At 39.7% G+C, this 27624-nt stretch overlaps 2 protein-coding genes across 2 annotated transcripts; one reads left to right on the top strand and one right to left on the bottom strand.

Annotated features, from left to right (window-relative positions):
• Positions 1–321: 321 nt before the first annotated feature.
• On the bottom strand, positions 322–8818 carry LOC117293021 (tetratricopeptide repeat protein 30A-like). Its single transcript, XM_033775228.1, has 14 exons — positions 8679–8818; positions 8157–8222; positions 7510–7719; positions 6934–6990; positions 6346–6586; positions 5941–6069; positions 5479–5528; positions 4695–4847; positions 4065–4327; positions 3175–3385; positions 2637–2708; positions 2007–2189; positions 1199–1328; positions 322–522 (listed from the first exon to the last, which is right to left on the bottom strand). The coding sequence occupies exons 1-14, from the start codon at positions 8730–8732 to the stop codon at positions 398–400; spliced, it is 1944 nt and encodes a 647-aa protein (XP_033631119.1). The 5' UTR covers positions 8733–8818; the 3' UTR covers positions 322–397.
• A 1552-nt stretch (positions 8819–10370) lies between these two features.
• LOC117292935 (ADP-ribosylation factor-binding protein GGA1-like) lies at positions 10371–26625 on the top strand. The gene is made up of 16 exons (XM_033775110.1): positions 10371–10461; positions 11885–11969; positions 13276–13342; positions 14132–14239; positions 16016–16139; positions 16807–16907; positions 17739–17957; positions 18127–18208; positions 18800–18967; positions 19417–19566; positions 20064–20218; positions 20764–21191; positions 21752–21963; positions 22920–23083; positions 25386–25496; positions 26247–26625. Exons 1-16 carry the CDS (start codon positions 10419–10421, stop codon positions 26334–26336), a joined length of 2307 nt encoding a protein of 768 aa, XP_033631001.1. The 5' UTR covers positions 10371–10418; the 3' UTR covers positions 26337–26625.
• The last annotated feature ends 999 nt before the right edge of the window (positions 26626–27624 follow it).

Genomic DNA, 27624 nt, shown 5'->3' on the forward strand with positions numbered 1-27624 from the left:
TGTCTGTTAAAGCCATTGGACCCTTTCGGTAAACAGTATTGTCCAAGGCCCACACTTCGTGTGTCACATCTTATATATAAAATAACAAACCTGTGAAAATTTAGGCTCAATCGGTCATCGGAGTCGGAAGAAAATAACGGAAAAACCCACTCTTGTATCCGCATGTTCCGCCGTGTCATGACATGTGTTTTTAAATAAGAGAATTAATATTGTTTTAATGTTTTCTCAAAAAGTAAAGCATTTCATGGAATAATATTTCAGGAGAAGTCTTTCACTATTACCTTCTGTAAACCCTGTAAATTATTTGTAAATCTGTGATTGTTTTTTTTTTTTTTTTCTGTACAGAAAGTGTCCAATGGCTTTAAGAAATGTATTTTATCTGTAAATAGATATGACCCTATGTCAGTTGTATGAAGAGACTCTTGAGGATACGAGACTCGTAGGTGACGGTGTTCTTGCCTTCGTGCAAGGGTTCTTCCTCTAACGGCTGCTCCACAACTGCCTTCACATCACGCCCATACGCTGGAAATATAAAAAAAAGACAGATACAAGACTCTTTATCTACACCTAGAAAAAAAAAATTGGCAGTTACAGGTTGCATGTCTTCTGATTGGCACCCCTGAACAAAGATAGGGAGGCCGCTAACATAAGGCTAGATTAGATAGCTCAGTTGGTAGAGCAATGGCACTTCAATATGGAGGTTGTTGGTTCACATCCAGCTCCAGTCAATTTGTCTTCAACCCCAAATCATTTAAAATTTACCCAGTCAGTTTCCCTTGTGGTTTATTATTGGATATCTGAAATAAAAAGTCATATTCCCTTAAGGTGATCCCTTGGCTGCCGCTTCCCAGGTTGTATAGTAAACTTGGGTGTGATCCCTGGCTATAAGGCAGTTAACGGTTGAATGGCTTCTGACTGGCACCCTGAGCAAAGTTGGTAGAGTGCCGGCATGTCAGTCTGGCGGTCTTGGTTCAAATCCGGCTCTAGTTTTTTTTCTTTGTTCAACCCCTAATCATTCAAAGTTTACCCAGTCAGTTTCCTTTGTGGTTACTTATTTCATAACATTAGACCTAGATAGCTCAGTTGGTAAAGTGTCGACACATTAATCCGGATGTTGCAGGTTCAAATCCTGCTGCAGTAAATGTTTGTTTGTTCAACCCCAACATTTAACGTTATTTGTGAGACATTAAGAACTTACATTCACAGTGTTCAAGGAACTGTATGCATTCTCCAATGACGCTATCTCGAAGCATGATCATGTGCTTGGCCATGTTCTCTAGTAGAGACAAGAAACATCTCTTGGCGTAGAACCAGGTATCAGTTCCCAACTGTTACCAACAAATGAAAATAAGAAAAGCAATTGTTGAAAAGATACATATCTCAAGTTAAAGGCAAAGTTTATCTTTAGTTTTTATGGAACTTTTTGATTGTTGTAGTCCTACATAAATGTAGATGTATACAAACAAAACTAACATGTGAAAAAGGTGGTTGCATTTTTGAGATATCGTAAAAAATCCGGGTCAAAATATGTCCATTATTGTCCACACAGGTAGTTTAATCCCCAAGATTAAAATTTTGGGGCATACTGATATAATTTAGATAACTGCATTCCTTCTTCTATTTTTAAATTTTTTTTATAACTTCTTTTTCCATCTTAAAACGCAAAGAGACTTCTCTGTGAATGTGATATGTGCTATACATGAATGGTTCATAGTTATTATTATAAATTTGTGCAACATTTCTCACAATGCTTTATTGTATCGGAAGCTGCTGTTGGCTTCTTACAACAATTTTTACCATTGATTTTAAGAGTGATCACCAAACGTAAACCTTCCCTACAAAATGTTATTAGTGTCTCTCCCTCCACAATCTGTCCCAATTTCATAGAAAATTATGCTTAAGAATTTTATGCTTAGCAGAAATGAGCAAAATACCAGTCACAAATTGTCTTGTGACATGGTATTTTGGCTGGTAACCTTGTTCTTTAACCCTAGCTCCACCCTGACCTTTTTATTGTATGGTTCCAAGCTCTTGATGACCCTTGAGATGCCAAATTCATAGTTGCCTTTAGCGCAGTACAGGGTACCGATGACCAGGTTGACAATACAAAGATGGTAGATTTTCTTGTCTGGCTCATCGTACGCTATCTGCTCCTCTTCTTTCTCGATCTTACGCATCAGCTCCTCCGCCTAAAACGACAGGAATTTACCGAGGCAGAAGATAGATTTATAGAAACACTTTATGGATATCCTGTTGTCATTTTGTCACACACACACACTTTATTTACTGCAAAGTTTTGGCTTATGGTCTTATAAAAAGGTAGATATATAGAATCAAACTTATCGATGAAAACTTCATTTGAAAGGCTAGAATTGTTTTTAAAATATTGCCGAAAATCTGGAGCTGTTATGTCCGCAGAGAGAAATAACCCATAAGTGGAATTATACACGATCTGAGAAATATTTTTGTCTTAGATTGAAATGTTTTTGAATCCCTCTCTCTAAATCCACATTCCCTTGAAGTGAATAGCTCCTCAAAATTGTACACATTGTCAACAGATGCAGTGCTTCTTTACCAAGTCAGTTTTTATTCATTCATTTTTGGAGTAGTTTGACCTCCCTTTAATAGAGACATACCTCTTCATTCTGGCTGGTCATGATGTAGGATACACAAAGGTTGGCCAACACAATAGCACTAACATTCAGTATCTGCAGGAAAATTAAATTCCAAGTTATCAAAATTGGCATGACCCTTTAGACACCATGGCGGTGAAAAAAACGGCTTGTGCCAAAATGCCCAGAGTGGGTGCAAATGGCTGCGAAATCTGACCTACTTTCAATCAAACAAAAAGGTTGAGGTAAAAGGTCATTTTCTGAATTGACATTTTCTAATGTAAATTTTTAAAGCTCTGCTCTGATGAAATTATTGTATCTGATTTTTCTTCTGATTTTGAGATTACTGGTTTTTTTTTTTTGTTTTTTTTTTTTTTGAAAATCCCTTTTGATATGCTTATTGAACTTTGCAAATCTTCCATGTTACTTTGCTTAAATATCCATTTGTAAATAGTTACAAGTAATAGGCTCGTAATTGTTTTTGAGTGTGTGAAGCATCTTGAGCATTGTAAGGCTAATTTGGCGCAATATAATTGTTTCTTTGTGATAATTATCAACCTACATTATCGTAGTTCTTCTTCACGATGGGTTCATAGAATCCAATGGCCTCCTTGTACTTGTTCTCCTGCATGAAGAGTACATGGGCCACGTTGAGTTTCCAGACGTCATGCTCGTTGCAGAACTCCACAGACTTACGGAATATCTTCTCTACTTGGGTGTAGTGTTCCATGTCCCAGTAGATCTTAGCTTGCTGCATCAACACTGGGATGTACCTGAGAGGGGTTGATAGTTTTAAATAGGTTGGAGGTGGATTTTTTTTTTTAAAGGGAATGGTGAGGTGTTACCGCCGTAAAAATGTGTTGAAATGTGTTTGCTCTGTGAAGAGCTGTCAAATATCATGGCTATTCTACCCACAAAATTATGTCCTTCTGGCACGATGTAAAAGACTTGTCTCTTACATTGTAATTCAAGCGCTGAAATCCACATTAAGCAGCACTGCAGCCTAGGTGTTTTATATAATGACTCTAAATTTTGTTTACGGCCACATGGGAAACAACGTCATCGTCCTGTGGCTAGATCACTGGCTATGATTATACTTTAGCATTTCTGGTGAAGCTAACAGCCAAAGTCATAGTAAGCAGGCTAAATTCAGACACTGGCTAAGCCATATGGTGACTACTTTAAAAGGAAGGTTCTGGCGGCATGAGCCTGGCGTTTCATTTTAATTGTGTTGTGAAAAGGCTGCGCTTTATGGTACAATGTCTTTGCACTGACACCGTAAAGTGCTCCTGACTTTCTTAGCTCAGAGGTTTTCTTCCCACATCTAAAACTGAAACTTCCTTCTTTGTCTTCTCTCCATGGGGGTTCTTGGCTTGTCGGGTGATTAAGTTCCTGAGAGTCCTTGGCTTCACAACCAGAATTAAACAATGAAATGAAATTGATATGAAATACCTTTCCAATGCCTCGTCATACTCGTTGACCGCTTTCTTCACCGTCTCGTCATCGTGGTTATGTCTGGCTTCTTGGACCTCCTTGGTCAGTTTGCGCAGCTGGTCGGTGTGGCGTGTGGCCATCTCGTCCAGTTTACGATACGCTTCTTCTTTAGCTGTCTGCATGGTGATGACCGCGTCCATGAAGTCGTAGTGATACTGGCTGAGGTACTTGAAGGTCAGGTGAGAGTTCTCGGCCAGGACGTCTGCTGCTAGGTCATAGTACTGGGGTTGGAAAAAATATAAGAGATTCAAGAACTTGTCATGTTTTGGTGGTTAATCTTAAGACTAAATTGCTGTTTTTTATTGTTCTGTTCCCCCAAAATCCATTTATTTTCCATTGGCTACACTATCATTGGTTATTTCAGGGCCGAGCGTGGCGCTTCTCAGATTGTGTATTCATATTTGGGATTGTTCTTCCTGCACGGACTTAACCGCTCCAGATTTGTCATTTGATATCTAAAAAACGCAACCATGTTAGTTTTGTTATATACATCTACGCTGGAAAGGGTTAAAAAAAAAACGATTCCCAAAACCAAATACTTTGCCTTTAAATTGCATCGCCTGTGAATTACCAGAGTTTCAAACTAACCTCATATTTGATGTAGAGAAGCAGCAGATTGCCGAATGTCTCCGGTGGGAATGGATTCTGCTGCAGTAAGAACTGAAGCTTCTCAAAGCCCTGTGTAGCATTGCCCTCCATGTTCATTAGGGCCTGGTTGTGAAGGGTCACTGGATCCAGCTCCTGTAGTCAGATTAATTTCAAGTCATAGATTTTAGCATCTCTGCTTATTACAATTCCATCTTCCGACAGCCACTTGTTCTCATTTTATAGAACCACTAAATGATTTTGTTTGTGCTGGCGCTCTCCAAACTGAGCTATCTAGCCCTACGTTGGCGGTTTCCCTATATTGTCAATATCACCATATTTCATACTGGAGGTAAGCAACCGCAGTTGTGTGTGTGCTGGCGGTCACATCACAATATAAAAATGACAGCACCTTTTACAATCTAACCATCACTGTACGTACGTGCAGTGCTCGAGGTGCAGTTCATAATTCCATGTGCAGCCACAGGCATGCCATAATTATGACGATAGTCCCCATTTAAGGGGCGGAGCCCGCTTATTAAGGAATTCCTCTGTTGGCCAAATCGTGTGACATTATTACAAGATAAATCTCGGAAGTCGTATTCCTTATGCGTTATTGTGCAGAGCTTACTTAAGGCAACATGAGCCACTCATGGCAACACGCGCGCAGTTTGCTGTGCACTGTATCCTGACATGCAATTTGACTCCCAAAATGGCAGACAGTAGCTGTATATTAGGGGTCAGTGTAAGGGTGTAAGGAGTCAGTTTGATAAACTCTTCTACTTACCTCTTCAGAGCGTGGCGGCATATCAGTCAATGCTTCCTGGGCTGCTTCAGCTGTTGAGTACAGGGAAAGTATACATTTGGTAATCACTCTTAAAATTAACAGCAAAAAAAACATTTGGTTAGAAGCCTACAGCAACTTTCGATAGTATAAGGCATTTGGAGAAACATTTCACCTAAAAGTAATGTTGAATATGTAAAATGATATCAGTTTTTATGCCCTCAAATTTGAATCTGAGAAGCGGAACTATCAGTACCATTTCTCAGATTGTGTAACCAATTACGGATTATTCTTCCTGCGTGGACATAATTAGGGTGGATGTTTTGCGATATCTCAAAAGAGTGACCTTTTAAATTGAAATTTTCACAGGTTAGTTTTTTTATTGTATATTATCTATATTTATATAGAATTAAATCAGTCACATAGTTAACTTATGTAAAGCCTGTTTTAGGAAAGTCATCTTACGATTTTTGAGCTGGAATTCTATGGCTGCTTTCAGGTTGAAGGCTTCAATTAACGCAGTTTCATGGAGCACCAAAGTGTTGCCGACACTACGTACATCGATACCTTCAGTGGTCATTCCAACGCTCAATTCTGTAAAAAACAAAAACAAAACAAGTAGGAAAATGCAATGCATAAACCATCAATATCAGGCAAAACCACCAGGGGATGAATGTCCAAGGATTTAGGGCCCAATTTCATATTGCATACAAATTGTCTGCTGCTAGGCAGAATTTAGCATTTGACATGACAGTTTGGCTGGTAATGTTATTCTGGTAAGCACAATTTTGTTGTGCTAAGCTACTTTTTCTGCTTAAGCAGCTCTATTAAACTGGGCCTTGGTGATACTTTCTTTCAAGATGTGCTTACCAGGATGCTCTCTAATGCCTCTCTCAATGATGTCTGCAATATGCTTCAGAGCAGGTGCGTACTGCTTCATGCTGTAGTAACACAGTGCGATGTTGTAGGACAGATCAGGACGGTACCCCAACACCTGCATGGCAGTCAGGAATTTCTGGCACGCGACTTTGTAGCGTCCCTCTTTGAAGAGGAGACAGCCCAGATTGACCTCGGTGTCTGGGTCATCGGTCGGGCACTGCTCCACAAGACTCTGATTATATGAATGGATAAAGATTTTTTTTAATTTTTTTAATATTATTATTGGGAGGTGGTTTTTTTTAAGAGAAATCGCCTATCATTACAAGGCTGGAAGGCCACTTCAAGGTGTGGGCTATGCTTGGGCTATCAACCCAAATCAACTGCCACCAGGGGCAGGTTACCACCTACTCCTGGGGCTGAAACATGATTACCTACTTCACAGTCAATAATGTAGGCATGGGTATCATCCACTAGGAGCCTGACTGGTAGAGCAGATTGCACTACTTTCCTTTTAACGAAGCAATTATGGTTAAGTGCCTTGTTCCTCAAGGTACATATTGGCAATTTGCTGATTCTTACCTTAGCAGCCGAGAGGTCCTCTTCCCCATATTTAATAGCTGCCTGGAGTTTGGTGATCTAAAAACAACAGGATTGAAACATAATAATAACCTTTAATAGATGTTAAATTTGCACCGTGGATAAAGAAAACTGTTTGGTTTTACCCTTACACTGATGTGTGTAAGCACTGTATACTCAGTTTTTGTATAGAGCTCTGTGAACAAAAATTCACAAGCTGTTATTTATGTGCTTCTGCTTGGTTGGGATTCAAACCTAATGCCTGTGATTTTTCCGACACAACTAGGGGAAGTACCGAGTATACAGTGCTTACAAACATCAGTGTCAGGGGCTAAACCAAATGGTATTATAACAATAACTAGTTTTTATACCACACTTTACCTGGGTGTACATGCAAAAATAGTACGTTTTTTACGCAAAGCATTTTTTCGTCTTCATGGGAGACACAGAATTTTTACAAAATCAAGACACAAAAGTTTGGCACTGATGCAACGATTTATTCTTTCAGGATTGGAAGTCAACAGTCTAGCACCCAGACCACTTTATTGACATCCCATTGTCGATTTCCCAGTATCTTACCTTAGGCTGGTAGTCTTGGTTTTCAATCTGAAACGTTGCCTTCATTGCCTCAGGGTAGGCACAGGCGTGGTATAACGCCTGCGAGTAGTAAATCTTATAGCTGTCCACAGTTGGGCAGATCTGCACCAGCTGTTCGTAGCATTCTGCAGCATTAGCAAAATCCTGGATGTGGAAGTAGCAGTAACCGAGTAGGGACAACGCTGCACGAGACTGTAAAAAGAGAAAAACAAAAACTTCAAATGAGTTGACATTTTCAGATGTAGCAAAGAAAGCTGGACTCTCACTAAAACACACGTGCATGGACATCACACCACAAATATCAAACTCTGTGGAAACCTGCCCAAAATAAATGATATACATTGAAAGAAGTCAGTTTCATTAGATGTGTGCGGAGAAAAATATAATGAAATGCAGACGGCACAAAAAATATTTCTACCGCAACCATCACAAGGAAAGTGAAAATGAGGTAGGCCAATGGCTATCTTGACCATTTGAGAGACGATACCAGAATGGAGATAATAATTTGATGGAAAATATGCAAAAACAGAAAGTGGAAAAGTCTTGTTCTTGTTCAATTTGTCCCAGCAGGTAGCTCGAGATAAATAAGTAAGTAACCAAGAGCTGACATGACAGTAATGAGCACGTACCTTTGGGTGGTTCTGAAGTTCCTGTGATAGGATTTGTATGGCATCAACATATTTGCTCTCTTTTATCTGACGAAAACAAATTAACAAACAATCATTATTACAAAAATGGAAGAATAAATTAATCCTACATCAGACCCAGTGCTGTTAATGGACTTGACGTTTCGACCCAGCAAATTTTTTCTTGAATTGAAGGAAGGCTATGTTTAATAAAATGTTTATATTATAAATTCGAATCAAATGGCCTTGATTCTTCTGTATGCTAAGGAATTGAAACTTTTTCAGTGTCTTTATAAGCATGAACTCTGGTTTTTCTTTGGTTTAACTTCTCTTTTCGTTTAATTTAGCGTCAATCATTTATAAATTAAAATAATGTACCTATTGACTATTGGATTTGAATGGGGTTGAATGAATGTTGTGTTTGCCTTTTTTTATTAAGATTTATTGTAAAAAAAGACAAAGTGAGTTTGTTGGTTCTATTTTTATCTCAAAAGTGGTGAAAACAACTCATCTATATTTACTCACCATGTTATAAATAGTGGCGGTGTATTCACCATCCTTTATATCGTAGGCTGACATTGTCCTAAATCTCAAAACCTGTAAATTCTGTATCTGAAAAAGATGTTATTTTGGCGTCAATCACGTAGCAACTTCTGGAAGGGAGAAAGAATTTGTAGTCTGGCACTATTATCAAATCCGGAAGGAAAAATTACGCGTAAATTGCCGTTACAGTCTGGGTGCTAGATGTTAAAAATGCAAATCTATCAGCGTAATTGGCGGATTGATCAACTTTTGTAAGGGGGTGTGCCTTAATTGGTTTTGGTTGACCATGGTGGCTGGGTTGACTAAAGGTGTTCATTTTCAATTGATATGAGGTATGTGTGATATGTGCAGGCTTTAATAAAACGGATCTATGTACATATTTTTTAAATGGGTAAATTGGGAAAGCCATTATTCGTTAGCACATACATAGCCAGAGGGATGCAATTGCGCTGTGCGAAGAAAACAATAAGATACAAAGAAACAAACAGTTTCAAATTCCTTTCCTTTTAGAATTAAAGATATAATTGATAATTAGTTTATTCTTGAAATAACTATTATATATCTTCAAGTGTAAACAATGGTTACTGGCATGACACAAACAACAAACGCTGTGATCGTTAATTATTCCCCTGTTAAATAGTGCATCGGTCGAGCGAGAGAGGGCGCTATATTGTATGATTTATATACAAAAAAATCCCTCGTTCTAACGGCTGGGTGTTGTGGCGTGCACCTGTAATCCAGTTACATGGAAGCCGGGGTTGGTGGATCGTTTGAGTTCGGGAGTCCTGTATGTCGTTGCTCTATGGCGATCGGGCGTCCACGCTAAGCTCGGCACCGATATGGTTAGCCTGGCGGAGGCCAGGATAACCAGGTTGTTTAATGAGGGACGAACCGGCCCAGGGCGGAAACGCAGCAGGCAAAAGTCTCCGTGTGGAGCAGTAGTGGGATTGCGCTCGTGAATAGGTAGCGGCATGCAGCCCGAACAAGATAGCGAGACCCGGCTCTTTTTTTCTTTTTTTTTTACTATTATTATTATTAATTTTTTTTTCTTTTCCGTTTTTCATTTATCATTTATTTTTTCCCTGTTGCCCCTTTTCTTTCACCTTTTTGGGGGTTACAATTTCGCATCCTTTCGGCCTTTCCCCTCTTGTCACTTTCCCCTTACTTTTTTACCTTTATAATAATAACCTTTTTATCTTTTTCGTCTTTTTTTTTACCACATTATCCCCTTTCCTTTTTTCCTTAAATCTTATGTTTCATCTTGAAATGCCGGCTCTTTTTTTATAAACAAAAGACATCTTGTTTGCTACTTTTCAATTTGAACAAAAAAAATGTCAAGTGGAAAGTGGCGGGACAATTTTATTTTTAAAGATTCTGAAGTTTTTCAAACTATTGTCAGAAAGAATAAAACAAAATTTTCTGTAACTCCGCAAAGTGTAATATTTCTTCTTCTTTTTTGCTGTTGTAATTTTTTTTTTTTGCAGAAATTTACTTCCGCACTTTTCAGCATGCACACTCCTCCTACTCTACCGCCCTCCGACCCCGCCCATCATTTTTTTTGTGGGGTCGAGCTCAGAAGTGAAACGAGGTTGACAATCCATTAAGAAGATCAATGTTATCAGACGTGTAAAAAAAGAACACGTTTTTAACAAGCCCCTGTCACATAAACGTCCACGTACGAATTGCATGCATTACATGTGACATCATCGGCTAAAATTCAACATGGCGTCCGTTGACGAAAGCGAAACACTGGAAACGTTGCTCAGTAAGTTCTCGTTTACTTATTATTGATGATTATTGCGCGAAATTTGTTGGCATAAGTCGCAACTAAAGACTTTGCCTAAAGCTTGACTGGAAGGTTTTTAGTTTTTACATTTTTATTTGACATGCAACCACTAATTATGCACTGTGTGTGTGCAGTGTGAGTGTGACTGTGTAGTGTGTTGTGGACCTCCGTGTAGACTGCCTGTGTACAGCAGGCCGGCTGTGTGGCTGTGGTGGGCGTAGGCCCTTTTGTACTCCCAGCTGGCTGTAGCTCCTTAAATTGGTCCAATCCACTCCGTATCCTGTGCTGGATTGGACCAATTTATTGGGCTAGCCCAGCTGCTGTCATGCCATTCCTACACGGAACCCTTAACACTGGTGATAGACTTTGGGTTTTGTTTTTAACAATAACAATGGCAGTACCCAGCATGCCCAGTGCAGTTGAGTAGGGCAATTTCTTTATATATTTTTTATAAATAAAGAAAAACACTTTTTTTTTAAGTAGTAGTTTAATAAGTTGTATTTATTGTCCTGTATTTGTAACAAAAAGTACCGGTAGGCAGCCTACTACTAGGCAGGTAGGTTACTTTATATTATAGTCTTTCTTTTGGAGTTTTGAGCCCAGTACCTTACACCTATGTCTGACACTAGACTAATAAACTACCACCCAGCTAAATACCAGCTCCTCACAACTCATTCCTCTAAAAATATCTACAAGTTCTCCTTCATGCTCACAGCAGTCAGACTATGGAACGCACTCCCTGCAGACGTCATCACCGCTCCATCGGTGACTGTCTTCAGGTCACACATCTACACTAATTAGTTTCAACTAGTGTTGTTTTTACTAGCACTTATTTGCTAAGCACAATTTCCACCTGTTTCACGCACACTTAGTCTTCACCTCAGCTTTTACATCCAGAAGTGGACTTTGCTGAGTACCAGCGTAGATGTAGACTTAGACCCACTTGACTTGTGTGGCCATGGTCTGAATCCTTGGCCACACAGTAGACCCAATTTGTTCTTAAAATTAAGCTGATATAAAGCGATTCAAAATTGAAGGTGATCAGCCTGCCCTGAGTGTTTTGGATTTTTAAATGAATAACATTATAAAAAGACATAAATTCAATTAAAAATTGTCAGCTTCCTCGGAAATCCTACCTCCCATTCTCAGAATTAATTGTCTTGATGTGTACTGAGCACTGCCATCTTGGAATGATCCCTATCATGTCAATTAACTCACGACGTCATTCACTGACTAGGCTGTGGGTGGACTATACACTAAAGCAACATTTGAAATGTTCGTTCCCTCATTAATACTGTCAGCGCGAGTTACTTAAACCATTTAAGAAGGAAGTTACCACTGGGACTTTCCTTTGTTCTGGAAAAAGAAACTATTCTATACATTTCTTTTGTGTAATTTCCAGATAAAGCAACAAATCCAATGAACAGAGATGAAGACTGGGAATACATCATGAACTTCTGTGATAGGGTTAACAAAGAGCTGGAAGGGTGAGTTGTTTAACTGCCAACTGCCCATGTCACTCATTGTCACCCATTGGACAGCTTTTAATCATACCACCATTAGTGGCCAGACTAAGTACCTCAGCAGGCTTAGTGCCTTAAAGCCATTGGACACTTTCGGTAAACAGCATTGTCCAAAGGCCCACACTTCGTGTATCACAACTTATATATAAAATAACAAACCTGTGAAAATTTAGGCTCAATCGGTCATTGGAGTCAGGAGAAAATAACGGAAAAACCCACCCTTGTTTCTGCACGTTTCGCCGTGTCATGACATGTGTTTAAAGGCAGTGGACACTATTGGTTTTAGTCAAAATAACTGTTAGCATAAAACCTTTCTTGATTACGGGTAATGGGGAGAGGTTGATAGTATAACATGGTGTGAGAATTGGCTCCCTCTGAAATTACGTAGTTTTCTAGAAAGAAGTAATTTTTCACGAATTTGATTTCGAGACCTCAGATTTAGAATTTGAGGTCCCGAAATCAAGCATCTGAATGCACACGACTTTGTGTGACATGGGTGTTTTTTCTTTCATTTTGATCTCGCAACTTTGATGACCGATTGAGCTCAAATTTTCACAGGTTTGATATTTTATGGATACATTGACATACACCAAGTGAGAAGACTGGTCTTTGACAATTACCAATAGTGTCCATTGTCTTTAAAATAAATCCGTAATTCTCGATATCGAGAAATGATAATTGTTTTAATGTTTTCTCAAAAAGTAAAGCACTTCATGGAATAATATTGCAAGTGAAGTCTTTCACCATTACCTTCTGTAAACCCTGTAAGTTTTCTCTTCTGCAAGTGTCCAATGGCTTTTAAAGGTGTATCTAAGTTCTGAAGCTTTGTGCAAAGGCAGTTGTAAACATGGTTTGCGTGTAAATAACAGTAAAGTGCATTTTGTCTAGATTTAAAGATAGTTTGAGAGTTTGGAAAATAGAACACGGGGGGAACCCCTTATTCTCCTTTCAATAAGGTGCACTGTGTTCTTTTACGAGCGTTACCTGACACACACACGACCAATGGCTTCATGTCCCATCCAAAGGATCCAGCAATAATTTGTAAGTGTCTTGCTTAAGGACACAAGTGTCACAACAGGGATTTGATCCCACACTCTGCTGAACAGAAACACCAGAGCTTGAGTCCGGTGTGTTTTACAATCGCGGTTCTTGCTCAAGGTAACCAACCAGGCTGCAGCATTTTGTTTGAACTGGATTTTGTTAATAGGAATATCAGGCACTACTCTTGCTGAATTGAGACTATAATTATGTTGTTGCTCTTTTTTTCCAGGCCAGAGATTGCATGTAGACTCCTTGGTCACAAGATCCAATCTCCTCAAGAAAGAGAAGCTATGCAGGTAAGCCTGAAAACAACTCTTAATTTCTGTAAAACTATGAAAGGAATGTCAAAAAAAAATGGCTGCGGTCGAAACTGTCTCATCATCTTCCAGTACTGTGCAGGAACCTACTCTTGAGTATTCTCGCACAATGTTATTGGACAACGCTCAATCAAGTTGTTATGAATTTGAATCCTCAGCATTTAGGCAAGAGAGAACGTCATCTGTTTGTTCCCAATAAATATTTTGTTGGTCAACTTGAAACCAGCAGTTAGGATTCAAACCCACAACCTTGTGATTGTAAGTCCTGCAGTCGGACCACTAGACAACTGGAACAGGACATTGCTATTATTATTATGTTATTATTATTATTATGCAATGCTATTCATAATAAAACCATATCACAGCGCTTACACTAGAAAGAGCAATATATTAAACATTAAACAAATAAAAAACAATAACAAATCAATTAGGAAAGCGGTATATCTTGCGAACCTTCTTAAACACATCCACTGATGGAGCAGATTTAATATAAGAGGGAAGTTCATTCCACTCCTTAGCTGCTGTTACAGTGAATGTACGATCTCCCGCCTTACTACGAGTCATGGGACAAGTAAGGTGAAATGGATCTGCATTGGAGCGAAGATTTGTAGGCAAAGGTCGATACAACTCAAGACATTCATTAAAATACACTGGTGCCTGATTGTGGAAAAATTTGCCATACTGCCAGGACATTAAGTGATGATTATTTATTTTGTTACATAACAGTAACGCAGGATTTTTGTTGTTGTGCATCTTGCTCATTTATAGGGGCTAACCGTCATAGAGGCATGTGTGAAAAACTGCGGAGAGGCCTTCCATAGGCAAGTGGGTAAATTCCGCTTCCTAAATGAGTTGATCAAATTAATATCACCAAAGGTAAGGACATTATTGCATTCTAAAGATGAAAAAATATAATGTTTACAAAAGATGATCATAAATTTCTGAGAAATGGTTTCATTTCAACAATGATGGATGTACTCCTAGTTGACCCAACTTTATTGTAGAAAGGGAAGATCTTATGAACACTAATCTCAAATGACAAACTCTTATTTATAAAAAACAAATCTCATATAATACAAAAGTATAATTTTCCTGTTATTAATTTCTTTAACATAAATCTGAAGAAAACTTTTGCAGAGATATGCCTATTAGTTTTGTACGGAAGCCCATTAGCACCAGTAACATATAAATTTCAAATCCGTTATTGCGGATTCGCAATCCGTTATTATGGATTCGCAATCCGTTATTACGGATTAGCAATCCGTTATTACGGATTAGCAATCCGTTATTACGGATATGAAATCCGTTATTACGGATCATTGCAATCTGTTATTACGGATTAGTAATCCATTATTACGGATTCGTTATAATCCATTATTACGGATTCGCAATTTGGACAGGGAACTGTCCGTCGTCTTTTTAGGAATCTTAGATCCCGGCGGAGTTAGTGTAAGGAAGATGCTTCAGAGAAGGTCTTCATTAAGGAAGATGCTTCAGAGAAGGTCTTCATTTATATAACTGTCATAAGAACAATGATTAGAAGACAGTTGTAGTTCTATTAATTCTGGGTGACCCAATGACTTACTAAGTCCCCAGAGTGAAATAAATAAAAGGATAAAAATCAAACTAACATCACTTGGTTGGCAAAATTGACATTGGTTATATCTGAGTAGTTTTAATGAAATATATCAAGTCGAGTCTCCACCGTGAAGCATTTTTTGTCATGATATATCTACATATATCTACATGTATCCATACCCTTCAAATTTCCGAAAACGCTCGTTATTTGCTTAACAGAAAAAATATGATTTCAAGTCAAATAAATCATGATGGAAACATGAACAGTTGTTTTATTATTATTTTTTGTTGAACATTTAACATTTAACATGTAACGTTGCAGAAATCGTCCCTAAAAACAGTACACATTGCCCTGGATTTGGCGAATGTTATGGAGTAAATTTAAATGGTTGGAAAGATGTTTTTAAAGTATAATGTAATGACCGCACACAATGCCATTTGTGTGATTTTCTCTATTCTACGTGAAGTAAAACTGTTCGTCATTTTGGTGGAGTCAAATCTTTGACTCCACAAAATGGCGGACGCCAGTCGATAGCTCTTGTCAATCAAACTACTGCACTCTAGGCTGAGTAACCAGCACATAGCGCCCTCGGGGGATCCTCAAGGGAATCCGTAATTTCGGATTACAAATCTGTCATAACGGATTGCTAATCCGTAATAACAGATTGTGAATCCGTCATAACGGATTGCTAATCCGTAATAACAGATTGTGAATCCGTAATAACGGATTACTAATCCGTAATAACGGATAACTAATCCATAATAACAGATTACTAATCCGTAATAACGGATTACTAATCCGTAATTCGTAATAACGGATTACAAATCAATCCGTAATAACGGATTGCAAATTCGTTATAACAGATTACTAATCCGTAATAACGGATTGCGAATCCGTAATAACTGATTTGAATTTTATTTTTTGCTGGCACTAATGGGCCTTCGTAGTTTTGCTCCTCATGGTTAAAAATTACTTCAACCTACTCAAATTATTTCTTTGAAATTTATTCCTCCTACTGTTTAACCATTACCGGAAATACACACAGTAAATTTATTTGTTTTATGATCACACAGTACCTTGGAGCAAAGTCGCCCGCATCTGTTCAGAAAAAAGTAATTGAAATAATGTACAGCTGGCAGGCCGGCCTTCCAGAGGAACCCAAAATCATTGAGGCTTACCAAATGCTGAAGAAACAAGGTATGAGTGACCCCAAATCCATCAGAATCCAACTGCATGTTTTGATTGATTCTGTTGGATTGAGGCAGCACGGGCAAATCCACATGGAATCTTATTGTCGTCATTTGAGTCCAACAGTTTGGATGTTTGACTTATCATGTGATGTTGGATTTTGTTTGGAGTGATGAAGGATTTTAGTAAATCACTCGGTGGGAGTTCGGTTTGTAAGCTGACTCTGGGTAGAATAATTTATTAAAACTTGTTGCTTGTGGACCCCCTGATCACTTATCAAAGGGTTGACCGAACAATAACTCAAAAAGAACTTGGCCTATCACCTCCCTATTAACTCCAAACTTTGTTAAAATGAATTAATATCTCTACTTCCACCAGTCTGTGATTTTCTTGTGTGCAACAACTATCAAATAAATAGGTTGTTCTTAGCGGGGCATTTTTGTTGTTACTTTTTCATTGTTATGGTTAAGCATTAAGCATTTATCTACTTTGCTGTGTAGCTTTTGTCCTTTGGGAACTAGATTTTGCTTTTTATTCTACTACCACGAAGTAGATTTCAAAATTTAGGAGACTACCTAGTTATAAAAATAACTTTCCTGCTCATGAAGTACTGACCCATGTAAAAGAAAAATCGGCCGAGACTACTACTTTCTTTCTTTTTTGTTTCTGTTTATAGGCTTAGTGAAAGAGGATCCTGTCTATATGGACAAGGAGTATTTCCCTCCACCTCCTCCAAGACCAAAGAATGCATCATTTGAAGATGAAGAGAAATCCAAGGTTAGAACCTGTTGATTTTATAATGATAGTATGGGAATAAAAGGGTAGCATCATGTTCTTAATCTTAAAAACCTAATTAAAACCATGGCCACGGCTCTGCAAGGTTTTAAATGGTCGTTTAAGAACGAGTCACAACCCCTTATTCCCATTCATAAATGCCATTTTGGTTAAAAGGCGTATTAAAGTAGGAAACTCAGTTTATCTGTTTTCCGACGTCGAGCTTTGTACGTGTGGTGTATTTTTATGAGACAGTTTTTGGATGTGCATTTGTCCGCGTAATGCATCCTCGTATCCATGGGCTTAAATTGCGCGGGGAGATCGATCACCCCTGGGAACGAAGTTGTGAGCTAACCCGCACAAATGATCTGAAAACAACCGGTTATAAAAATCCAAAGCGTCGGTCTAGGTCAATCAAAGAATTCTCAGATGTGTTCATAGGCCAATCTGAAAATGTGTTTTAAGAGATTGTTGGAAGTGGGAAATATCGTGTTTGTCTCTTAGATATTTAGGCAGAAAGTTCCAGAGGCGGGGGGCAATGTTAGAAAAGTCCCTATCACCATAAGTGGTATGGCAAGTCTTTGGAACAAACATCATGCTGCCCGATGACCGACATGCCAGTGCTGAAGCATGCTCTGAAGGTAGGGAGGGGCTGAACCATGAAGTGCTTTGAATGTCAGGAGGTTGATCTTGTACTGTGTTCTGAAACTAATAGGTAGACAGTGTAGATTGTGTAGGATGGGAGAGATATGACAAGACATTTTTGTACGCGTATTATTATTATTATTATTATTATAAGTTTATGTTAGGTTCTAATTTTGTCTTCTGACACAGCTTCTAGCGAGACTCCTGAAGAGCAAACACCCCGACGACCTCCAGGCGGCCAACCGCCTCATCAAGAATATGGTAAAGGAGGATGAGAAGAAGACAGAGAAGGTCTCAAGGAGGATGAACGAACTGGAGAGCTGCAACAACAATGTCAAATTACTGACTGAGATGATGGAGCACTATCAGCCGGGGGTGACTAGCGAGCAGGAAATGGAACTGATGAAGGTGAGTGGCTCAACCTCTTGGGAACTTCTGTTTAAGAGGAAAGGAATGTGATAAAATGTGGGAATTTAAAATAAGTTAAAAGGAAAACCAAGGGAACCAGCATCAAAAAAAATAATATGAATTGTGGCCCTTTTTTTTCATCATCTCTTTTTGTACTTCCTTGTATCAGGAGCTTTACATTTCCTGTGAGAAGATGCGACCCAATCTATTCCGATTAGCCAGTGACAGTGAAGACAAAGACGATGGTATCGGTAAGTATACTCCATGGTGTCAGCGGGGATTAGAAACTTCTAATCTGACTTAAGACTTTATTAACCCTTTCATTCACTATTTATTTCAGTGATGATGGGGAAAAAATTGTTTGTTTATTTGTTTGTTTGTTCGTTTGTTTGTTTGTTTGTTTGTTTGTTTGTTTGTTTGTTTGTTTGTTTGTTTGTTTGTTTGTTTGTTTGTTTGTTTGTTTGTTTGTTTGTTTGTTTGTTTGTTTGTTTGTTTGTTTGTTTGTTTGTTTGTTTGTTTGTTTGTTTGTTTGTTTGTTTGTTTGTTTGTTTGTTTGTTTTTTGCAACCAGGTCACCAAAAAGGTCACAATAGCACCCTCAAGAGTCCTCTTTCCTATTCTGAAAACTGTGTGGTCTTGCGATCTTTATTTTCCATTTTACAACTTTTTTTTCTAAAGGAATTTAAACTAGTTGCTAGGTTCAGCTACTTTATTCAATAGTTTGGTTTGGGGCAACTCTGGAGCGCTGTCTGAACCGGGTGTTAAGAAGATGTTAGGTTGTAACTGTGGAAGCTGTAGTCATCAGTCTCTTCCATGAAATATTTGAATTTGATTTGATTGTAGCTGATGTTCTGCAGACCAATGACTCCCTCGTCAAGGTAATGGACGTCTATAAGGATAAGATTGGCTTGGCTAGTCTAGACCAGCCCTCCTCCCCTCCACCAACCAGTCCATGGCAAGGTAGTTTCACACCGCCGTCTGCTCCATCAGCCAGGACAAATCAACCAGAAGGTAAACAACTTACCACCAGACCCCAATTCCATAAAGCCTTTAAGCACAAAACCTTGCTAAGCTCATAAAAGTAACCATACCTTTTCTGTCCTAAATCTGCAGTGTGAATGGGTTGTTGTTGTTTTTGGGGGGGGGGGGTACCACAAGTTTGGCACCTGTCTTTGTAGATCACAACACTTTATAAATGTTTATTTTTGCCTCAGGGAATAAGAATATTATTATGTTTGTTTACCCTTATACACCAATATATTTAAAGCTCTGTACACTCTGTACCCTCCAAGGTCTGTGAAAACAAATCACAGGCATATTACTCAGGTGGGATTTGAACTCGTGATATTTGCATTGCTAGAGCAGATGTCTCACCACTAGACCACAAAGCTAGTGGCTAGAGGAAGTTTGAATCCTAACTGTTAGCTGCAGTTTATTATGACTATGTTCATTTTTCACAGATTCATTGCTTGATCTGACTGGGCTTGATCCGTCGCCCGCGCCCACAAATGATGGTCTGCCCCCATTCCCCGCTTACGTTCAGCCATCAGCACCACAAACAACTCATCAGTCTAGCACCCAACTGCTTCAGGATCAACTCTCATCATTAGGTAAGGCTATGACATTTATTGAAAGATCTCATTTGTGTAGTGCCTACAGGTAGGGTCCATAGATTGGTAAATACTCCAAATATTATTGATTAGAAAAACTTACTTGGTGAGAAGCACTGCAGCTGTTGAAAGTGTTAACTATTTGTTGGAAACGATTCTCTTTGAAGAATTATGGTTTGGAAATTTGTTTTGAAAAAAAACCAAAGGTTTACTTTGCCCGAATTGACGGGCTTTTGAAGTGGCTTCGGTCGGAATGCGGGAAAGTCTCCTTTAGCGTTGTTGCAGCGAATTGCCACAGCCACAGCCATGGCCATGTTCCATGGCCCAATTTCTGGCCTGATGCCCTTTGATACAAGACTTTACATGGGGCCAATTTCATAGAGCTGCTTCAGTAGAAAATACTGCTTAACAAATCCCTGATTAGCAATAATTAGCGGGATCAGTCTGTTAATAGAAACTGCAGTTGTTCTCTCTACTGTTTCCCAATTGTCATACAGGTATCAGTACAGCATCATCACAGGTTCCATCTACGACCCAGAGCTTCGTCAGGACATCTGTCACCCAGAAGACAAGCCCAACCTCTCTGGAGAGTATGCTTGGGCCAGCCCCGACGTCCACTCTGCCCAACTACAACTTTATGAATCAACAACCTGTGAGTATAGTATCTTGACTCGGTGCGCATAATATTCGTCCTTTAGTATGTTTTCAAATTTGCCCTCGAAGAAAAATCAGAATTGTTTATTTTTAGTATAAACCACAAGGGAAGCTGACTGGGTAAATATTGAAATGATTTTTGAGGTTGAACAAAGAATTGACTAGAGTGGGATTCGAACCAACGACCTCCGGATTAACGTACCCCGTCAAAGATATTGACAATATAGGGCTAGATAGCTCAGTTGGTAGAGTGCCGGCACATTAATCCGAAGGTCGTTGGTGCGAATCCCACTCTAGTCAATTCTTTGTTCAACCCCAAAAATTGTTTATTATTAATAAGAACTAAACAGTTTATTACAGCCCACACCAAGTGAACATGGAGGTCAGCCCTTGACTCAATAAAATTCTCTCTTTTTTTTGTGGACAAAATGTCATGCCTGACTCAGCCAAACTGTAATCAATGTCGTAATCAAATGATCACCAACTCCCTTCAAAATTCCCCAGGAAAATAAAAGAACTTTTGAAATTTTTTCTTTTTTAAAGGGTTCTGTATTTAATAGTCAGCAACAAGTCAATAACCTACAAGCAAGAATAAACCCAACACCCATGGCCATGCCAACAGCAGGTGGAGCAGCAGGTATGATGGTGCGCCCCGCCCAGGCCGCACCCATGGGAATGAACCCCGCCCAAACCACACCCATGGGAATGAACCCCGCCCAGGCCACACCCATGGGAATGAACCCTGCCCAGGCCACGTCTATGGGAATGAACCCCGCCCAGGCCACACCAATGGGAATGAACCCCAGGACTAATACTGCACCAGTCAGGCTACCCCAGAAAAGTCGTCCCCCTAGTGGGGGAGGGGCTGCAACGTCTCAGGGCGGGGTTCACTCGCCATTTGCCGATCTGGAGAGTCTTGGAAAGAGTATGATGAAACAACAGGTCAATGGAACCAAGCAGCAGGGTGTCAGGTGAGCATCTCTTAACAGTTGCAGTATTCTATCATCTAGTACTTGCATACACTTGCTCCAACCTATACTCCTACTCATGTTCCTACTCATGCTGCTCATACTCTTACTAATACTTATAGACCCCTTGCATAACGCGAAACGCTACACTGAGGCAAATGTTTTCATGCACAAAGAACAGCTATCGTCCAATTATTTGCCTCCTTTGAACCCAGTGAGTGCGGTTTTTGAGTGTGTGACGTCACATGCAATAGGTATATTGTCCTACCTCCTTGTACTCAAACTCCTTCTACATTTAACCTCTTAACCATTACTGCTTCATCCTTTGGATGGGACGTAAAGCCGTAGGTGACAATCCTACTCGTGTTCCTGTTTCGTACTCTCTCTCCTACTCACACGCGTATTAATGTTCATATGCCCCTACTCCTGTACTTGTTTGATTTTTATATACCTATATACATGTGCTCTGCATTTTCTGATAATTTCGTCAAGCAGATCCAGTTTGAGTCTTTACCATGAGTTAAGTTTCAACACTATTTTTTACCTTGATGATATATCTGCAGTTCTCAGGAGCAAATGTCGACATTTCAATCTACACAACAAGTGCTTGCTGCACCCACGCAAGGGATGACACAACCCCAACCACAAGGGGCATCACAGTCTGTAGTACAGTCAATGGCACCTGCAGCAGTTTCTCCTGCAGCAGTTTCTCCAGCCATTGCGACGGTTCTCTCCTTAGCCGACATGTTTGTACCGCTTGACACAATTCAGCCAGGTGAGTGGTATTTTAAGTGGCTTGGTGAAGCTGGGGTGGATTTCACAAAGACTTAGGATTAGTCTTATCTCGAGTTAGGACCAGTTACTCGTCCTAACTTAGGACTATCCTAAGACTAGTCCTAAGTTAGGACTAGTCCTAACTCTTTGTGAAATCGACCCCTGGTTCAATCCAATACCAAACCTTCCTTGTGTCATCTGAGAGTTTTTTTTTTTTTTTTTTTTTTTTTTTTTTTTTTTTATGCAAGTCTTCTGACACACAAGGCCTGAAGGCCACTTCAAGGTGTGGGCTACAATTATTTTTTCCAGAGGCCATTGCCACCTACTCCTAGGGATGAAACAGGGTTACCCCTTTTACAGTCCATACGAATGTAGGCTTGGGTATCATCAACTCGAAGCCTGGCCGGTAGAGCAGAAAGCACTACCTCCCCAATTTTATGTAGCAAGTGTCATGACCGGGATTCGAACCCACAACCTGCTGATCAAACGCCAGTGCTTGAATCCGGTGCTCTTAACAGTTCGGCCATGTGTTCGCATCAGTGCTCTACGGCTGTAGGTTGGGTGTTCCTCTCTATGAGTACTGAGAGGGGATTGTCACGCCTAGTTATCTGCCAATCAGATGTAGACGACGACTGTGTAGTGTTTTTGATTTGAGGGCAGCAAGTACATACTTTAGAGACAGGGTTGGTAAATGTGGAAAGAAGAAAAAGCAACAACCTAAAACCCCCCAAAACTAGTTCCAATCTGAAATCTCACATATTGCTGCTAACATTTGTGTGATTTTTGCTTTGAAACAGCAGCATCTGTCAAAATTCATGATGAAAAAAAAAATTTATTAAAGAAAACACTTTGGACAAAAATCGGGCCATGTTGCTGTTTCCTTTTTCAAGCACCTTATCTGTGTTGTTCATGCAATAGATTAAGAACCTTGTTTGTTTCTTCTGTTTATTCTTGCAGGCACTGTGCCACCAGTCACAGCCTATGAGAAAAACCTCATAAAAACGGTGTTTCACTTTGCAAAGAATGTCCCGAGGCCTGACATCACTGTTTTGGTTGTTTCCACCATGAGTACGAACCCATCGCCGGTAAAGAATGTAGTTTTTCAGGCAGCTGTACCGAAGGTAAGCTTTTACAAATTGTTTAAAAGTTATACATTTGGTGATTTTGGTTCAAATTAAAAAACTTCCAGAGAATAGATGATTTGAATGTTAGGGGTGAGACAATTTACAAAATAAATCGTGGAAAGTTTCAGTTTGTGTTGGCACTATACATTACACTATGTATTACACTATGTATTATTGCCGAGTATATTTAGATTTAGAACTTTTATGGCTATGAAACAAGTGTTGGTATTTATACAGTAGCGTAGAGTAATATCGAAGTCTTATAGAGCGCACATATCTACCAAACAAGGTACTCAAGGCGCTAAGTATATACAAACTTTCAGAATGATAGGTAATTGCAGTGAGGAATCTTGAGACCCAATTATTTAGCACCTTCTAAGGGTTTACAAGGTGCTACGACACATACAGCAGCCACAGCCAGGAACACCGGGGCGAACCCCTTCTCTATTCGAAAAGTGCACTGGGTTCTTTTACATAAGTTACACAACACATGGGACCAACGGCTTTACGCCCCATAGGAAGGACGAAGCAATGGTTAAATGTCTTGCTTAAGGACACAAGTAATACCGTCGATATATCGAAAATACTCAAAAACTTGATATTTTTTTGACATCGAAATCGCCGATGTCACTTTTATAATCATATCGTAATATCGGATTTTCGATATATCGAAAATTTTGATGTTTTGAAAATTTCGATGTTCCTAAATGATATCGAAAATACCAAAAGAGTGTCCGATTATTTAAAAGAAACCTGTGGTTGAGTATTAGAAAAGCCGTCGTCATTATGTAGTTTCATCATTTTGAGTTGCCCTATTAAATAAAATACGTTTTACAACCAAGTATGTCCGCTTGTTCTTTGTGTTTTTCGCCATCAGCCGCCGGCCAGCCGCAGAAGTTCACGACCCCGCGGCGAGCGCACGGTAAAACCTCAAAAGAAACCGCTGCTGCTGCCCCAGCCTATTGGCTGTTTAAGATGCAACTTTCCATTGCGCATGTGATCAAAATCAATGCGTCTTCATCACAGCATTATTGACTTTGCATAAATACCCCGCAAAAACTTCCCCGAATCAACAAGACAAAACAAAACAAGGAAGAAAACAATCTTACGTTATACAGTAAAATAATCTTTCTATCAATCCAAGGTATCGTAATGGCGTCATTTTGGTCAAATAAAGCCTACACGTTGTGTTGTTTTTGTAAACAAGCCAACATTTCCAAGGAACTATATGCTTCGCAGACCACGCTGTCGGCGGCTTTTTTGGCATACCAGCGAAGACTATGCTGTTGTACGGTTTAAGCGTGCACACCAGCGTGTGTGGTTATTGCAATACAGGGGGAAAACCCGTTTGCCCAAGCATGCACAGACACGTGCAGTCTTTGGTCAAGGCGGTATCGCGTGATGCACTGCATTATTTCGACAATAGAGGGCGTTCTAGCATTCAATGTTTCTTGCCTTTATTATAGAATGCAAAGTAAAAAGACTATGAGCCTTGATTGGAGACTATGTGACTGCATGCTGCGTGCGTTGTATACTGTGATCGCGGAGTGGTAGGTCTGTGTTTTGTGGGACTTTCTAGTGATTTTTTTCAATGATTATCTCAACCATTTTCAACCGTAAAGGTAGTGTTACATACCAGCGGACATTTATTATGTATCTAACAATATTGCCGTGAATTTTGGAGGGCATTAGACTGAAAAAGTTTAGTAACTAATTCATTTAGTGTTGACAAAGTTTGAAGCGCCACGCTCCTAACACACTTCACTCTCCACATAGAACAGCGGGCCTGTCTACCTATTTGTAGTTCTAACCGCACCAAATTATATTTTTTTTCCACACCATACCAAAGATCTCAACTCAAAGCCGCGCACCCGTCGGACAACTTGATTGACACTTCTACGTCAATGCATCGGCAACTGACACCTTAATGTCGGCGAGTCACGCAACTCACAAAGGCTCTGTGTCGTTTTGAGACGGCCAATCATGGCCAATCACGAATCGAGAATTGTGGTGAGCGTTCACCAATTGGCCAAGCCAGCGGTAGCGGCGATCATTCTTTGTTGTAAAACCAGAAATAATCGGGGCGGGACTACGCAATTTGAAATTGTTTGAACTACAAACAAGTTCGGGGGATCAGACAGATCTGAAGTTTCTGATAAACTATAAGATATTCCAATGGAAGCGCCCTTTGGAAAGTGAGAAAGGCCTTGCCCACTTACAGGTGGAACTCCAGGCCTGAAACATCACTTATAATTGGTTTGGAACTTTTTTTGACCATCCTGTTGATTTTGTGTTGTAGATGATGAGAGTGAAACTCCAGCCACCATCAGCGACTGATCTCCCAGCCTTTAATCCCATCCTACCCCCATCAGCAATCACCCAAGTCATGCTCATAGCTAACCCACAAAAGGTAGGAATAATGTCAGTCTGCAGCTTGGTCTATAAGCCAGCCACTCTATGCTAAGCATGTGATTTGTGCAGGAACTTTTGTCCACTGTTGCCTTGAGACTTTATTGTAAAAGGCAAAAATGCCAAAACGGGGATGAAAGGCTGGGCCCCTGATATGACCAGGGCCTGATTTCATGGCTCTGCTTACCATAAGCACACAATCTGAGCTTACAGAAGCAGTGCTTAGGTCAAGGTATATTTCACGGGTTAGCAGAGAATGTTTGTTTGTGCCCTTGATCTTGGCCTTGGTGCCCCTTGTGCGCAGACATACATCTAGTTACTAGGCATTCTTAGCTTACACAGCTAGCACAGACATTTGGCCATGGCAGCTCAGGGCTGTATACATCCCAGAGAGCTGAGAAAGATTACTGGGTGACCCAAATGACCAAGGCATTGATACGTTAATGTAAACTGCGCTATATAAGAAATAGTTACTATTATAGCTGAGAAAACCAACTATGTCACTAACGCTTTACCCAAAGCTTGTCTGTAGTAACATGGTTGTAGAGTGACCATTGGAAGAAAACAAATTTGATGCACTATTTGTGTTCTACCGATAGACCGATGACGGTAATAGACTGTATACTCAGTATTTTTCCCCCAAGTCCTGTCAACAATTCAACAGGCATATTACCCTGGTGTGATATGAACCCACAACTTTTAGCCACCATTTTTCATTGGATTTGACCATTGATTCTCCTTTAATCCACAGGAGAAGGTTCGACTCAAGTTCAAGATTCAGTACACCGTTAACGATCAACCAACAATGGACGTCGGTGAGGTAGATAAATTCATCGTTTAATGGTCGCCTCCGATGATGTAAAAAAATTAATCTATAAATATAAAACTAACTATTGGTACAAGCTGCACATATATTAATTGAATTTGTACACAGACTTATTATTGGGGACCTATTAACGACCAAATCATAGCATTGGATAACTTTTACCGTAACATGAAGATTTGTTCTAAACCCAGTATCAAGCTGACATACCATCGCAAACGACTGCTTGGGCAGAATTTCATAGAGCTGCATCAGCAGACAATTTTGCTCGGCAGAAATGAGCAGGATACCACTGACAAATTGTACATGTGACATGGTATTTTGGCTGGTAACCTTAATCTGGTAAGCATAATGCAGCTATGCTTAGCTACCTTTTTGTGCTAAAGTACGTAGCTCTATGAAATTTGGACCCGGTTCTGGCACGGAGCGGCACCTTTTTGTCCTATTTGATGTTGAATACATGCACTAGCAGGCATTGGATGCGTTCGATTAGCTTCCCTGGGTCTACCCCGCGGCGCTCACTCAGGTGAGCCCCTGACAATAGCTAAACGAACGACCACTCACCGCTCTCGTCGTTTACCTGGGGCCAGCCCCCAAGTAACCCACTCCACAAGCAGGGCACTGGGGGCTGACCTGGGTGAGCCCCTGGAATTACGTCAAAAGCTATTCGAACGTACCGGGGCAGACCAGGGATGACCCAAGGAAGCTAAACGAACGCACCCATTGTGTTAGAAGGAAATATCTTGACTAATACTCATTTGCGTTACCAGATAAGCTCCCTGCATAGTATCCATAGTTTATATCGGTACCCTGTGATGCAGTAATAGCACTATACACGACTCATTTTTTTGTATTTAATCAAATTATTGTAGTTAACGCAGCTTCTTAACCATCGTTACTAAAAAGAAAAAAGTGGGAAGCGGACATTTTTAAAAGAAAAAGATAATCTTAATTTCTTTTCTATATATGAAAACGTAATGTAGTACAAATGGTAGTATTGAACTTTACTTGTTAATTTCAAATAAAATTAATTTATTTATACTTTCTTTCGATTAAATTGGAGGATGTAAATGTGAATCAATTGTATACACCAATCCAGGCCGCAAGTGTTGAGCACCACGTGCCATTTGCTGCTGTGACTTCAGTGCCTAGATTATGCACAAAGACACCGCAGCTGTACATTTTTTCCAATAGAGGGCGCTACCAATTTTGTTTTGTCGGATTGGTCTATAGAATCAGTTAAGTCCTAAATTCCTCTGTGATGATTTGATTCTCGAGGTATAATGTATTTTCTTTTATAAATAAA

This window comes from Asterias rubens, chromosome 7 (assembly GCF_902459465.1).
Source record: "Asterias rubens chromosome 7, eAstRub1.3, whole genome shotgun sequence".
In the NCBI taxonomy this organism is placed as follows: domain Eukaryota; kingdom Metazoa; phylum Echinodermata; class Asteroidea; order Forcipulatida; family Asteriidae; genus Asterias; species Asterias rubens.

Bases quoted from the DNA above. Each gene is read 5' to 3' on its own strand.
- LOC117293021 (XM_033775228.1), bottom strand. From the start codon at position 8,732: ATGTCAGCCTACGATATAAAGGATGGTGAATACACCGCCACTATTTAT. The intron at 6,587-6,933 runs GTAAGAATCAGC...TCATATAATCAG, and splicing joins AGGACCTCTCGGCTGCTAAG to AGTCTTGTGGAGCAGTGCCC. The intron at 2,190-2,636 runs GTATGTCTCTAT...CTGTCGTTTTAG, and splicing joins TGACCAGCCAGAATGAAGAG to GCGGAGGAGCTGATGCGTAA.
- LOC117292935 (XM_033775110.1), top strand. From the start codon at position 10,419: ATGGCGTCCGTTGACGAAAGCGAAACACTGGAAACGTTGCTCA. The intron at 13,343-14,131 runs GTAAGCCTGAAA...GCTCATTTATAG, and splicing joins AAGAAAGAGAAGCTATGCAG to GGGCTAACCGTCATAGAGGC. The intron at 25,497-26,246 runs GTAGGAATAATG...TTTAATCCACAG, and splicing joins TCATAGCTAACCCACAAAAG to GAGAAGGTTCGACTCAAGTT.